The following is a 16,807-nucleotide window of genomic DNA, read 5'->3' as shown; positions in this document are numbered from 1 at the left end:
AAAATGCAGTTCGGTTTAGTTTCCAGGAAGAAAAATGAAAATGTTTCAATGGAAGCTGTCTGTAGCTGGGGTGAGTTTAATTTTGAGGTAATATCATTGCAATACGTCTACTCTCTGTTTGTGGTACAAGGTACTAATTGCTTACAGTGAATTGTCATAAATATAATGTATTTTTAGAACGATGGTAAAAGTATTCATTTATTTTATTTCTTTTTAAGTCATAACTCAGATTCACCTTTCAATATATGTATATAATTTCAATAACAGAATAGAAACACGAATTAGGTTCACCATTATTCCTTCTGATAATAATAAGTTATAATAATGAATTTTTAAAAATTTAAAGAACTTTATAAATAGATACATATATTCTTTCTAATAACAATACTTCATAATTCACAATTTTTATAAATTAGAATAACTTTATAAATGGATACATATATAGATACATGTAAATATTTAATAAAGCACGTAATTTTTATTTATTAAAATTAAGAGGAACATCCTATGAATTTACTGAATATATGAATGATATATACATATAATATATGAGTTATACATTTTTGAGATTTGTTATTTATCAGTTTAGCAGAAAATGCTAAAACTTTTAACTTTAATATAGATTTATTCCCGTTATTAAATACTATTATAAAAGCTTCTTTATGTATCCCTGCGGAAAAAGGTTTAGAATGAACCCAAAGTAAAGCATGCCTATCGTTGAAGACTACTATGATCTAATAGTCATCACCTGATACTGTTTGCAGTATAAATGGTAAAAATTGAGTTGTACTTGTGGCAAACGACTGTCGGTGTATTTCTCGTACCGGAAATGTCGTGGCTCACAGCTATGGCTGTACTGCCCACTAAAGGTTGACTCTTTAAGGGCCATGTTATGCAGAGTGTCTCGGATACAGCAAAATTTGCTCTTTCGGGCTTTGCCGAAAATGCATGTTATGCAGAGTGTCACATCAGTATTGCCAATTTTGTATTTTTATTACTTCTTGGTACTTCTTGGTTGTGCCTAATTTTAAAAGGAAATTTAGATATGCTCACTTTTAATTTGCCACAAAAAATAACTAGCAAGAAGAAACTCATAGAGGCTGTAATACTGTTAATTTATTATTATATTATCTTATAATAATTGTTGACAGTACTTACGCCTTTCTTTAAAATCGGAAAGTGTAATAATTATATTATTAGCGATTTATAAAAAAAGGCTGTGTTGCTTACTGCCATTTTTTCTCCAAAACGGATTAGAATTGTAATAATTTGCTCCTAAAAGGTGAACAAATTCTAAAATTTTTTACTTATCAACACTATATTGCCTTAGTGCCGGGGCATAAATACGCCGGCTTTCATGCTGGAGTTTGAACGGCCATATTGTTTTTTCTCCCATTGCCAAATTTAAAATTTGCATTGAATAACAATTGTACTTATGCCGTGCCCGAGACAGTCTGCATAACATGGCCCTAAATAGGAGTATCAAGGTGGCTGGGGTTAAAACTAAAATTACGTGAGTGAAAGCACTGCATTTATGTACTTATATTCGATATGAAGTTGCATTTTCCAACCGGGTGCACTGACCCAAAGAACAGCAGAGGTGCTGAATATGAAGAAACTATATCCGTATAGTTTCTATTGTTACCGATGGAATAAATGTAAGGGGTAAAGCCTTCACAACAAATAAACGTGTTAAAAAGCTATGAATTTTGTCTTTATATAATTTTTTTATATAGACAAAAATTATAGATATTTATGTTATAGCGTATTAAGTGGGGATACATTTTATTAATAATTTAATAATCAAATTTAATTGTTGTTTTCAATGTAAAATTATTAAACTGAAAATAAGCAAAAGAAAGGAATTTCGATGTAAATTGGGTCACGATGTTGAGGCTTATATGGAGTTAAGATGTGAATTTTTGTAAGGATTAATAAAAAATATTACAAAAAAAAATAAATAAATAAATATAATTTAATAAAAAAACGTACGAAAATAGTATAAAAGTCGGATACTGACAATTGTGATATGACTGTCTGTAAAACATAGTCCTAAGCCAAAACTTATTCTTACCCTTACACATATGTAAATGAATTAGTATTTACGTATACATATATATTAGTGTATAATTTAGTATTTATTTAGGCACTCTAAACTAGAGTTGTTGTATGTTAACTCTCCAAGGTAGTCAAATCTCTAACCGGAGTTGTGAAGAGTGATTGACAAGACAACTATTATTTTAATTCCAAAAAAAGTGCCTTGAAGAATTTCCAACCTGTTATTTTAACTCTCGAAAACTATTGAACCGGATTCGGGAACAACATTAGTAGTCACAATAAACTGAAGGGTCTTGGATATAAATCCGCCTTTTACTGAAATGGACAAGGTGAACTTAATCTTACCTCTTTTTTTGTGCTAAATAGCAATAAAGAAAACCAAAAGAAAAATGATTTACTTAAAAATTTTTCTTATATTATATATATCACTTTTAAATCCTAACTTTAATGCACTTCACCTGGTCTTTGGTCTTATAATTCAAATATTTTCGTTACTTACAAATAGTAAAAACTCCCAACCATGGCAATGAACTAGAAAACATGAGCCATATGTGAAGGGCAATAACGTCGCTGTTATCAACTGACCTAACATTACAGATTTTTACTATCTACAATAGCGAGAAGATTGTAAAATAAAAGTAAAAGTATTGATAAGATACACACACCAACAGGTTTATCTGCTATCTATTTTTATTTATTGGACTTTGAGATATGTAACCAAAAATATGTACAATACTATTTTAAAAGTTAAATAACTTTTAAGTCACAAACAATTAAATTTTATTTACTTTGCATTTTTGTTGTTTTTGTTTTTACTTTCAGTTAACACCACTCATTCATTCATAACTTAAACGTTTATTTAATATATTATATCAGCACTTGTGCTATAATCACCTAATTAAACAATTTCCAGCCAAAACGTGCACGTTTCAATAAAAAATAAAACAAAAAAATTTAACTCAACAAGAATATTAAAAGCAAAACAAAATAACGACCAAAACAATGCTAAATAAATACGTACGTACTCTTATGCCTTAAGTGAAGTGAAGTGAAGTGATGTGAAGTAAAGTGACCATATATTTCTTGTAGCAGCGCAGAGCAACACAAATGAGCAGAGCGCGTAACTGCATAGGAAGAAGTCTTCATAAAGAAAGACAAGAAGGAAGATATGAAGGCAAGACAACCGTAAACCATAACAATACAAAATAATAAAAAATTGCCTTCTTTTGTTGAAAATTTCCACCCCAAAGAATACTAAAACGCATTTAGGCATATTATCCTGCACATTATTAAATGATACAGTACTGTTAACATAGCAAGCGTATGGTCACTCAGAGCGAGACGTATAAGAGTTTTTAAAAATGAAAATTGTGTGCTCGCCACATATTGTGTGGTTGCTCTCTGTTGTCATTCGTATTGCACTCAATTAGACCAAATTTTATTTTGTATATGTGTGCCGCGCAGAAAGAGCTGTGGAAAATTTTGCGAACGCTATGGGTAAGAAAGAGTAGCATATAAGTACAATGCAAGCGATGTATGCTACACATGGATGTATAAGACATCAATAGCTGAATACAATATTGTGGTACAGTTTTTATGTATACCAAATTATAAGTAGAAAATAAAGTATGATGAAAAAGAGGAAAGAGAAAAGTACAGTCCAATAATTAAAAAAATATATCTCAGTCTTCTTATGGCTTTTGAATTGTAAAGACGTGCTGGCGGATAGTTGACGAATTTGATATTTTAATTTTGTCCGAGCCAGAAATTAAAATAATTATTTATTATGGAAAAAACAAGAAACCAACACAGAACATAGTGAAATAAAGTTTGTGCTTAATATAAATATAAAAAAAGTGACATAAAAGCAAAAAGCTATTCAATCAATTAAATACAAATTGATACAAATTATTGTATTACAAAAAAAAAAAATTTTTTTTGCGCCATATTAAATTTTTAATACGGAAAAAAAATTTTACTCACTTTAAGAATTTAAAAGAAGAAAAAATTGTTTTTGTGCAAAAAAAAAATTACTATTTAATAATCGACAATATGACCGCACATAGTATGGAACCGCGTTGTCAGATTGTTCCCTTAATGGGTTTAGTGCGTAATAGTAGCCGTATGAGTCTGCCCATTGCTACGGCGGAATCTGAACCTTCACCGCCGCCACCCCCACCGCCGGAGGCTGTAAGTCGTGTAAGGCGTGTTCTCTTCGATAAACCTGAACCTGGTGATATTAGCAGTATGCTGCAGAAAGAGTACAACAAACAGATTTTGAATTTTCAACGAAAGTATAGTTTCGATGTGCCAAATCCAAATCCAAATTTATTGGAGGAAAATGAAAATCAAAGTTCGCAAGCGTCACAGCAGAGGGCAACAGCGCGTTTCCCTACGCTCATTGAACGTGAAATGCAAGAACACGAACGTCGCTTACAGAGTGAAAAGTGCAATTTGAATAGAACCGCTGGAGATGAGTCGGAACAAATATCACAACTATTGGAGCATAAGTGCAGTGATAGTATCAGGCACAATAAAAATCCATCGTACGCGCATCATAGGACAGTGAATGGAGCTGGAATAAAGAAAATACCTGCTGCTGCTGATGTGAATGGTCAAGCGAATAATGAGCGCGCCAAACCATATACACGACAAAAATCAATCACAGGTAATTTTAATAGAATAATTATTTTTTATTTTTAATATCTATTTTAGTATGTGAAACAATGCACAAAAAAAAGCTTTCTTGACTTGACTGCACTTGTTCGTTCGTTCTGTCACACGTTCTTATAAGAAGCAATCACCTGATTTCTGATTTTGCATGCTTTCATTTCTTACTGTTCGCCCTTCTTCCTTCTTAAAGTGTGTAATGTAAGCGTGTGGAGGGAGGGTTGTTTCTAAAGAAGCAAAAACACTTAAACTGTGTTTTAGTTATTGTTTCTGTTTTGCTCTGTTGTTTTCCAACTGGACTGACTGGAGTAGACGTGCAATTGCTTCATATTTTACTTCAATTTCTTCTACATATTCTCTTTCTTACTTAAATGGGAAAACAACCCTTACTGTTGTTGTATTATTGCATTGTACGGTAAATGCTAAATGCGTAGACTGAGGATGTTTTGCCGGTTCACACTGTAGGTAAAAGCAGTGTCGCTTGTGCATTTTGCTTGAGCTGCTACTGCCGCTGCTGCCGCTACCCTTAAGCAGCATTTATTGTTACCTTTTGTGATTACTTTTTGATTTTACAAAATGCGTAGTTCCATAAAGACAATTTTCTTTTATATATATTATTTGTTTTTTTCTTTTCTTTTTAATAATTCCACCGACTTATGTAAGTTACAGCAACAAAATTGTCTATTCACCTTGCAGTTTGTGCATCACAAAAACGCCTTGTTTCTGTTTCCTTAAAATTTTTTTTTATGCAATCAACAAACTAATCTTTCGCGCCAAAAAATCTCTTCAATTGACTATCCTACAAAAAAATGAAAAAAACCTGAAAATTGTGCGCCAATATTCTTAAGGGTTTTTATGTTCTTTTATTTTATATTTAGTTATTGTTTTTGTAATTGTATTTTATTTATTGGCGACGGCATTTTGTTGTTCTCAGATTGTTCCCGCGTAAAATGTACGCAGCTTTTTCGCTGCCAAAAAAAACTTATTTCGAAACAAAAAAGTTCTGCATGCTCTGCTCTGTCGCAAATTTGTTTGTTATTTTGGTTACATATTTTCATTTTTATCGACTTTTACGTAGTCGTCTTTCCATTTCTATATATATTTATATATATATATATTTTGATTTTGATTTTTGTTTTGATCTCTTCAAGTTTAGTTACTTTTATATAATAAAATGAAACAAACCTAACAAAAAATAAAAAAAAAAAAACAGAACAAAACAGAAAGTAACATAAAATATAACAAAGATAGCTCCAAAATTCGCAAAAGCTTATTGCCTTTGATTTGACGTCGTGCTGCAGTTATGTTTGTTGTTGCTCCCCTTCTTTACTTTACGTGGTTTGTTTTATTTGCTTTGATTTTGTATTACATATTTTCCATTTTCGTTTTTTTTCTTCTTCTATATTATTTTGCATTTGGAATTTTGTTAGTTGTTTGTCGAAAAAGCAGCAAATTAATTGGTGTTTTTTCTTGGTACTCTTTGTCGCCACTTTGTCTTTTATTCTGGCAAACTTTCAAAAAAAACCAACACAAAAATACCCAAAATAATAATATGTATAAATATAAACATTTAAAACAAATTTGTTTTAGTGCAACAAAACCGCGCCAAATTCTTTTAAAAGAACGATTCCATCCATAAGTATTGAAATTGCATTTGTATTGAATTTGTATTGCATCTCCACGCACGGAACTTGTTTGTGCCTTGCATACGCACAACGAATATTTATTATGAACAACAACAAACAACCTAAGGAATTTTTAAGGGATTTTTCCAATATTAGTTGGAGATAACTTTCTCACGAAATTACAAGTAAAAACATTAAAGAAATAAGTAGGTTAGTAGTTAATAACAAAAAAAAGAAATTTCTTGTAAAAAAAAAATTATTAAAAATTATATTTTAATGGAGACCTATTAAAAATAGTATATATATATTTTTTTAATTTTAAAGAAGAAAAATTATCCCCAATCTAGTTATCACGTCCATCCTCGATATGGTTAGGCAAAACTCTACACAAAAAACAATAAGTTCTACTAAGCAATCTAAAATCCGATGTCTATTTTATCGACAAGTAGATTAGATCCTGTCTCTTCTTTTTTGGATAACATGAGTACTTGTTCCATTTCTATAATTATGTTTTTTTTATATTTATTTTAAAAATCCAAATATTTTAATTTTTTTTAAATAATATTATTAAATATAATTTACTTAAAAAAAGAACTATTTGATTTTATATTAACAATAAAACATAAAATTGAATTCACATTTCATTAACATTTATTTGTGACATCCGACAAGTATAAGAACCAACTCTTTTTAAAAAAGAATTAATTCGATTAATTAAGATTAAGAAATTTGAACTAGATACCAGATCATGAAGAGCTACATCATAGATCCTGTCACCTCTTTTTTAGATAACAACGCGGTATATTAGACTTGTTCCATTTCATTTCCATTTCTTTTACATTTATTTATCCAAATATTTTAATTTTTTTTTTTATAAAATCAAAATTCATATATCTGAAGTCACTTTTCTTTAAATATTTACAACGAAATATTTGTATCAATTGATATGTACTATATGTATAATAAAACTGGAAAAATATAATTTTACGTAAGCTGTTTATATTTTGTATTACAAATGTAAACTTATAAAAATAAGAATACAATATAAATTATTTAAAAAAAAGTATATCGTTTTAAATAAAAACTAAAATATTAAAATGAATTCATATATTTTAACACTTACTTGTTAAATAGTGCATAATTTTCAATTTTAATTTTTAGTTATTTTCATTTAGTTATATATATATTTGTAATTTAAATTATTTTGCATATGTAAAATTTGTATTTAATTGATTTTTTTATTTCGTTTTTTTACAAATATTTTTATATATGTAACTTATATAAAATAAGTTTGTATACTTTTTTAATTTAACGTTTTCTGCATACATATAAACTATATATTTATATACATTAATTCAGTTCTATATATATATTTTATATAGGTTCTATTTATATTTTTAACTAATTTTTTTATGTAGTAGTTTGTTTATACATACACAGTTTATTTAGTTAATTATTTTAAAAATGTATTTCTTTAACTTGTTACAAAAACTCATTAAAATGCACACAACTATTTAATAACATCAATATTATTAAATATCTATTATATGCTTTTATCGTTTTTATTCACAAAAATACAAGTATAAATCTTGAATATTTTTACTTAAAAAACAAATACTATTTCTGATGATACAAAAACAAAAGCGAATCAAAAATTTTTAGCGGGAAAATTTTTCTTTGAGCGAAATTTGCTTCTCATCATTCATAGTTAATTTTTTATAAAAAAATTTATTATATATGTATATGTAAAACTATATATATTTTTCAATTCAAATTTAAGTACAAATTCTAATTACCCAAAATTTTTTACAACTGCTACGCGCATTAACCGGTGTTGCCACCGACTGCCGGCGCACAGGTCCAACGTCAATAATTTCGGCACGGTTTGAGTGCATTTCGAAAAGTACATTTTGCGCTTCTATAAATTTTTGTGCAGTCATACGTTGTAATAAAATTTTGTTTTATATTTTTGGCAACAGATCAAAATATTTTTACGGTAATAAGCTCTATTTACGTTGCCACAAAGGCAGAGAAATATGAAATACGCTTCAAATCGAAATGTTTTGAAACATCGACAAAGCCGAAAATATTTTTGTGATGGCATAGTTTTGAAACTTTGAGTAATAAATTTTGAATTTTTATTGATACTGTACTGTTTAATTTGTGCCATATTCTATTTGTTTGAAATTTTTACAAACCCGCTCTCAAACTTTTAAAACACTTAAAATTAAGCACTCATGAATTTGTTCATAGAAACTTTTTTCTCGTCGCTTTCATTTAAAAATAATAAAAACATCTTACGTCAGCGAATCTATTTGCTGCTGTCGCCTTTGTTTTTTTTCCAGTTACTCTTAATTATTTTTTCCCATTATGTGCGACATTAACATTTGAAGTTGATTTGCACATAATTCTACTCAAAGATAATGAAACCATTGAAAATATATGCCTATATAATAATATTCATTCGAAAACAAAAGTTTATTAGAACAAACATCACTTTGGATACATTTTTTTTTTGTTTTTGCTTCAATTCGAACTTAGAACGTTTAATCAAAATAAAGAGGAGCGAGCGCAAGAGTGCGTATTATTTCCGTGCTTTGATATTGAATACTAAATAACAAAAATGGGGTTGCCAGATAGGGTTTCAGTTATTAATAAATGAAGTGTAATTTTATATCAACAGCAAAGTTGGATCGGTGATAGTCATGTTATATTATAATATGAATAGAATTTTTGTTTTAAATATTTTTTGTTTTTTCTGAGAGCGTGAAAATGTAGTTGTGTCAAATTTAATTATCTCATCATATAATTATTCTTCCTTAGTTTAACTTCTACTATATGATTAATAATTATTTTTATTAAGTAAACAATTATAAAGAGGTTTTTGAGAAGTAGTGAACTACAACAACAAAAATTCTTTTTTATATTTTAATTAATTGAATTTTTGGCTGACCATACAGCAGTTTCGATTATTGTCAAATATGCATTTAATCCATAGATATTTTTAAGGAGCATTGGTTTAGCGGTAACCGAAACAGCTCTATAATTAGCTCGAAAATTTATTTAATTAACAAATATATTTTTTAATAAAATTTTGATTTTCATTTTAAATGCAACTAAAAAATATTGGATAAAAGTAATCTCAAAAAAAATCAAAAAAAACCGATCTTATTTAATAAATTAAAATAAGTACTTATGGAACTCTTCTTCTAATAACTTTAATAAATTTGCAAGCATTTAGTTAGTTTTATTGGGCCATATAACTTTTTTTTAATACCTTGGAAACTTCTGTCTTTGGTTTTTGGTATTTAAATTTAGTAGCAATAAGAGTTAGCAGACTGTGGGGTTTATGCCAAATATTCAGAAAGAAATTTTAATTATAAAAATTATTAAATAAATTGTACTCAAAAAAGTGTATTATAGTTATTGCAACTCTTTAAATTTTCATATTGAATATGAATGTGTTTAAAAATTGTTATGTAATTGCTTTGAATGACAAATGAATATGTGTATTTCTCTTGTTTATTATTATATGTAGAGATTTCATAGTTGAATCTTAAAAAAGAAATTTTTTTATAGAATCACACAATTTTAATAAAATAGTTTGTTCTAACATTTTATCAATGAATATTATTTCATATAAATATAATTTTTGATAAATATGTTTACAAATTTAAAAAAAAACCAAAAACAAAAAACATCACATTTTTAAAATATGTGATGTGAAATAATATGTAAAATTCTTGATCTCTGTTAATTTTATGACTTTTAGTAAGTCAATAATATATTAGTAAAAAACAAATAGTTTTTATTTTATAATTATTTGTTGTTATTCACTTCAAAAGATCTCAGCCTCATATAAAATTTAAATTAACTTTTTATTTTTTAATAAATATTAAACGCAACGGAATACAAACTTTTTCAATTAATAAGTTTTACTGTATAAACATTTTACAAGCAAGCTTTGCAAATAACTTTCCTGTAAAGAATATATTTGCTCTAATTACCGATGCCAAACGTGCTATTTTAATTGTACTCATATTTATTTAAATATATTCATACATTTAAATTATGAAAATTGATAATTAAGTTTGCAACATTTCCAGAGAATGATTTACAATAAATAAATAGAACAGAACGTGCTATTCTTTCAATATACCTCTAGTATCATATTATACATAACATAAGTATAAATTAGTACAATATGATGAAATCATTAGTACAATATGATTAAGTCATTTATAAAAATATTTAAATAGATATTAATAAATTCCAAGATTCTAATTACTTTTATACATATAAAATAAAAAAATAGTTGTTTTATCTTAATTATCTTCTTAACTGCATTGTAAAACTTGCTTTGAGTTTGTGTAATTATCCTTCAAAAAATTACAATAAAGTACGAATCAAACGATAATTAATCAAAAAAACTAAAAAATTTTTTGAATATTTTATTAAATTAAATTTAACAAAATAATTTTGTATCAATATTTCTTTTTATAAATTAGAATCTTAGAAGATACATGCTTTCGTAATTGAGAATTTGTTGTTGAAATTTGAAATGTCTTATTTCGCAAATGTCTTTAATTATTATTACTATTATATTTAAATCTGTTTAAATTTAAAATTGTATTATTTGACAAACGCCTCGAATTAATACTAATAATAATTATTTTATGTTTAAAATGCAAAAATTATTTTCCTTATATATTGAGTATAAAAATTGTTAATTATAAAATTAATATTTTGTAAACACCATTTTTCAATTATACTGGCAACTCTGTTGTTTTGTGCTTTGGCAAATAAACCAACACCAATCAAACGTACGATACGATAGGGAGCTCCACTACCGCTAACGCCGCACCCACAATTTTTTTACCGTATTAAATTTTGTATGCTTCATCACATGCCGTACAATATTTCCTCTTGCCCTGCCTTTGTTCTTTGGAGTACTATTAGTACGTATGTGTAACTATTACGCAAAAAAATTTTGGTTTTCTTTTTTGGTGTCTCTATTAAAACCGCTGTTTTTTAATTTTATATTAAACAATTTCTAATATTTTAAATCGCAACAAAAATATTAACTTTTTTTAGCTCTTAAATAGAGACAATGGATTTTAATTTTTTAAAAACAAAACATTGAGCATAAAATGTTATTTAAAACCACAGAGAAAAAGGTCAAGAGAATAAGATTTCTAGCATACCCTGCTTTGCCTCCTATTTTATTTATATATACATATGAATGCAAACATATATACACGTATTTATATTTATTTAATCTTATGTTTTTTATTTCCACATTTGTTATTTTTAATTTGTTGTTGGCCTCCTTCTTAATTATGCCCCACACTTCTGTTTGTTTGCATGCGTGCTGGTTTTTTGTGTTGTTTTTTTCTTTCAATATTGTTATGGAACGGTGCAGCGGTGGAGGTGGGTAAGAGACAGATTAGCGTTTTATTTAGTATATTTATGAGTGTAGTTGTAGTTGTTGTCTTACTTGTTTTCCTGTTATTGAGCATTTTTATGCAACGACACAATACAGGTAAAACTTAAATAGTTTGTGGGTGGGGTAAGGAATAAACTCGCATACTTATGCTCATTTTTATTTTTTTAAAGGCTGCAAGAGAAATTTATTTAGAAGAATTTTTGGCGGGAAAAATATTAAGCTTTACGAGTAAAGTGCGTAAATGGCAAACAAAAGCTGTACTGTACCAAATTTGTCTGTCTGCTGCTTGGTGTGTTTGTGAAGCATTTATTTTATTTATTCTCTTTTGAAGGTCGAGCGATCTGTATTGTAGCGATTACAGTTTACTAAGTTTCCAATATGCGTAAGAATGGAAGCTATAGATTTTATTTATTTAATTTATGTTTATAGTTTAATTTTTTTGAAAGATTGCTTTCAAATAACTTAATTTTTAATTAAGTTTTGCTTCATTAAAAAATAATAATAACCAACGTAATAAATTGCCTTCAAATAGTAAATTAAAATGCTAACCACATTAAGTATATTTTCGTATTATTATTTTTTAATTTTGTTTTTATATTATTCTATTTTGAACAAAAATAGTAATAACAAATACAGTTCGTTATAACAAAACAAAAATTTCGAAAAAATAATAATAAAAAGAAAGTAAGAAAGAAAGCGTCTATTTTCTTTAAAGCGATACGTTGACTGACTTATTATTGCCTTTTTTGTTTTGTATTTTTTGCTTTATAACTGTTTTCTTTATTATTATTACTACTTTTGAAGTTGTGGTTTGATGGTTTAACACAAATACATGTGTACAGTGTCAGTCAGGCGATTTGATGAAGCATTTGTTTACTACACGTTAAAAGCGGTCAAACCCAAATCCAAGCACAAAGTCAGAAAGTCACTGTATGTTATATGTCCCCATTAAAATTATTTCTTAAGTATTTTTGTTTTTTTTCTTCTTTTTTTTTTAATTTATTTACAACGGCGTATTACCATCTTTTATTTTTCTTTTTATTTTCTGTTTTGATTAACACTACATTGGTACGACACAGTACGCTATGTTCTTATATAAAATAGCAACAAAATCGACCCCCTGTCTGCTGTAGCCAGTAATCTGATAAGATTAGACTTCATTTTTTTTTTTATAAATTTGTTTTTGTAATTATTGCATATTATTGCGTTGTTTTTTTTTTATTTTTATTTTTTGCTACAAGTAGCACGATGATAATGATTATTGCATTTTGACAAACCAATGTTGTGTACTGCATTATTACTAATTTCGACATCGTCTAATGAGTGACGTGCGCTTATATTAATATAATTATATGTGTTCCTAACACATACATACTTACGTACTTGAAAAAAGATTATATTTTTGCTGTGATTCTCCATAAAACTAACTCTTTTGGACACTATTTGATGATAGTCTATAAATCAATAAATGCATATAGAGATAATATGTTGTATACAAAATTAGAACAGCTGGGCCAAGGTCTCCAAATTGTGATCCATCATTGCTCTCATGCATAAGTTTATATGTATGTGTTCGTTTATATATCAAATGATTGTTTTTTTTTTTATACTCATTTTGCTGTTTTTGAGGTTATTTTTTTTTGTTTGGTTATTTTTTTTTGATTCGTGTATGTGAAGAATATTAAAAATTCTATATCAAACTGAAAATTTACTGATAAGCTGCAAATACAATTTAAGGAATTTAAACCATTTTTAATTCTTGAATATTTTTGTTAAAATTTTCTATTCTTAGCTCACGTTTTAAGATTTTTGAATTAATTTTTTTCTCGTCTAAATATGATTAGTACTTCTTTTGGAATTATGTGTACTCGTATATATATTTTCTGAAGACTATTGATATATACATAAACATATATAAAAAAATATATGGTTGATGCTCTTAGAAATTAAAAAATAATAGAGCTTTTAAAAATAGCACGAAGCATTATGATGCTAGCATTATGATGCTCGAGCAGTTTAAATACATGGGAGTTGCTCGAATTTACACAATGTGTTTGAACCTATGAATGTACACGAGTTACACGAAGTTGCTCGAATTACCGAACAGCAAATCTGCTTTTGCTTTATTTGTCATTTTATTTCTGTTGTCTTTTTTAGAAAAATATGCGTACATACATATGTACATAACGGCAATGCAGGAGCATATAATGTTGTACGAACATTTTTAATCGCATTGCTGTTCTTGAGTCAAATGCTTGCAGCACAACTATACTTGAAATACTAAAAGCTTCGAATAGTTCTAATATTTTGAGCTACAGTCGCCAATAAATTTTTTATGCTCTTACAACAACATAACGCATATGCAGAGAAAGCTTTCATTTTTTCTGTTTTTTTTTTTTTTTGGTGTTTTTAGCTTTACTCAAGAGAATTCCTATCCTGTCGGTTTCCATTTATAAGGACTTCTACTATGTTTTGTTTTATTAAAAAATTCTTGTATGTTAAAAAATCTTAAGAAATCTTAAAAGATTCTTATTAGAAAATTATGCTAAATAGAAATTTTTTTAAGCATGCAATGCAACTTTTAATTTTAAAATTATAAATTTTTTACCATAAACTCAAAACTGCACATATACATACATATTACCTATACAATATTTTTATTTATTTTTACTAAAATTTTTTATTTTTTTCTTATTGCAGAGTATTTTAACACACGCAAAACAGCGAACAACTGCAAATTGTCACATCTTCCGATTGAAGTATTAGAATTAGCAGAACCTCTGCAAACGGTGGTCTCTTCGTGTCAGCAACCTTTGACTGGAATATCGTCTACGACAAAAACTGATGAAGCAACAACAACAACAACAACAATAATAAACACAACTACTGCTACATCAACAGCGTCCTCTCCACCACCACCCCCCTTATTGTTGTCGGTGTCAATATCGACATCGCCGTTGCCATCAACTGATATTTAGAAACTAAATAAAATACAGAAACAAAAAACAACAACAAAAACCATATTTATTGGCGTTATAAATTGGCTACAAGCAGAAAAATGTACAACAAAGCTGCATCCAAATTACCCACTAAGCTGAAAAAAAAAAATCCATAAGCAATGTTACAACACACCACGACGCCACTAAAAAAATTATGTGCATATAATACTTTATAGTTCATAGACATACAGAAACAAAACGTAAAGAAAAAACAAAATTAAGGAAAAAACAAAAACAAAAACAAATTTTAACAAATAGTAAACGTGGGAAGGAAGCAATTCAAGAAATTCAAAGAATATTTCTAATTATTTCAAATTTACATTTGAAATTGACTTTCAAATGATCTCATTGTTACGAAAACATATATTAATGAAATAATTGATAAATTATTGTAATTTTTAATTGCTTTTTAATATATATCTATTATTATATATATTTATATATAGTACATTTAAAATATTTTTGTAATTGTAAGTTGCGTTGATATAGTATTTAGAGATTGCGAAAATTATCAAAATTAAAAATTTGAAAATGCTTTTCGGGACACTTCTCCTAAATTTTTTTCATATGATTATGTTTAGATGCCTACTTCATATTTCTTAACTATTTATTTTTTTTTTATTTGTATGTGTACATTTTAAATCGATTTTAATTTTTTTTTTTTATTGAAAGTACAAAAACTCATTTTGTATCTTTGCAAATTATGAATTAACATATACTGATTTATATTTACTGATTTATATATACTAACAACAAATAAAACAAAATCTATTCAAATGCAGTGTATAAAAACAAACATAAACATAAAATGAAAAAATTTTGTCGAAATTGTAAATTAATTTTTAAATAATGAAAAAAGAAAAATATTAAATAAATCAAAAAAAAATTGTTTTAATAAATTTTTTTTAAAATTTTAAATTTGTTGTTTTTAATTTACACATCATCATTCATTATCATTTTCCCTCCCACAGGAACATCACAGCACATCACTGATTTGCTTCGTACATATAATTTCCATACAAATTCGTCTTACGTAGAAGAGGTAAAAGCACTAATGCATTATTTATGTTCTCAAATACAGACCTACAGACATTCATACTTAAATATCTACTCTAATGTGTTCATTTCCGGTCACATTAAGTAGTAAAGTAGTAATTTAATACCAAAACGAAATAGGGAAATCTCTATTAGAATCAACTTAACAGTTAGAATTGAACCATTGAACTTTCGTGAATACTTCTCCAGTCGTTACAAGACAATAATAGTTTTGAAAAAAAAACTTACATTATCTCTGATGCGTTTAAGTTTAATGAGTAGCAATTCTATTTTTGATGTAATTCCAGTTTCGTATGAAATTTTCTAATTGAGTTCATAAGTGCACTGATGAAGACGTACGAACGATAAAATCGTTTTCAATTGTAAATGAACTTTTTCACTGAAAATAATAATGAGTAAAATATTATACTAGTACCTAATGAAGCTATCTCAATGGGATACAGAAGATCTTATTTCATTCCATAATCACATTTCATGCAATGTAAATTGGTTTCGGTGCTATAATTTCATACTCATCCAAAGGAGGATACAAAATAGTAAAAGTTAAGGGAGAAGTAGTAGTTTCATTGAGCTGATATCAATCGCCACTTTACTTTCTTTTGTGGGTGGACTTTATCCTAGACATTAATTTTACTTAGCAGAAGGTCTAATCAAATTTTATTTCAGTATTACTAAAATTGAATCAAATTAACTTGTACCAAACAGCTCTCAGAATCGTTGACAGGTTGTCAATGTCAGCAAACGCGGCACCTACTTCGAAAAGAGCTTTCTCATAGACAGAACTTCAAGCGAAATAAAACCGATCCTGCAATTTGACTATACAATTTTCCAAAACGATTTTGAGGACTTCTTTCCTTTACGATGTCAACAACTTTTTTCATCAATCGGTGCATTCAGACATCATTGATGTTTGGAAGACCGCGCTTAAAGTCAAAGTACGTGTCGACTATTTG

At 27.5% G+C, this 16,807-nt stretch overlaps 1 protein-coding gene across 1 annotated transcript; it reads left to right on the top strand.

The window, feature by feature from the left end:
• Positions 1-3,742: 3,742 nt before the first annotated feature.
• Positions 3,743-14,811, top strand: LOC119680280. Its single transcript, XM_038093017.1, has 2 exons — positions 3,743-4,726; positions 14,500-14,811. Exons 1-2 carry the CDS (start codon positions 4,111-4,113, stop codon positions 14,775-14,777), a joined length of 894 nt encoding a protein of 297 aa, XP_037948945.1. The 5' UTR covers positions 3,743-4,110; the 3' UTR covers positions 14,778-14,811.
• Positions 14,812-16,807: the final 1,996 nt, after the last annotated feature.

Source organism: Teleopsis dalmanni, chromosome 2 (genome assembly GCF_002237135.1).
Source record: "Teleopsis dalmanni isolate 2A chromosome 2, ASM223713v2, whole genome shotgun sequence".
Classification (NCBI taxonomy): Eukaryota; Metazoa; Arthropoda; class Insecta; order Diptera; family Diopsidae; genus Teleopsis; species Teleopsis dalmanni.
Note: the sequence above shows the minus strand (reverse complement) of the source record. Positions and strands in the feature narration are given on the sequence as shown.

What these genes read in the sequence shown, in the direction of transcription:
- LOC119680280 (XM_038093017.1), top strand. Translation starts at nt 4,111, where the DNA reads ATGACCGCACATAGTATGGAACCGCGTTGTCAGATTGTTCCCTTAATG. An exon ending in ACGACAAAAATCAATCACAG is followed by an intron (nt 4,727 to 14,499) that starts GTAATTTTAATA and finishes TTCTTATTGCAG; the next exon opens with AGTATTTTAACACACGCAAA.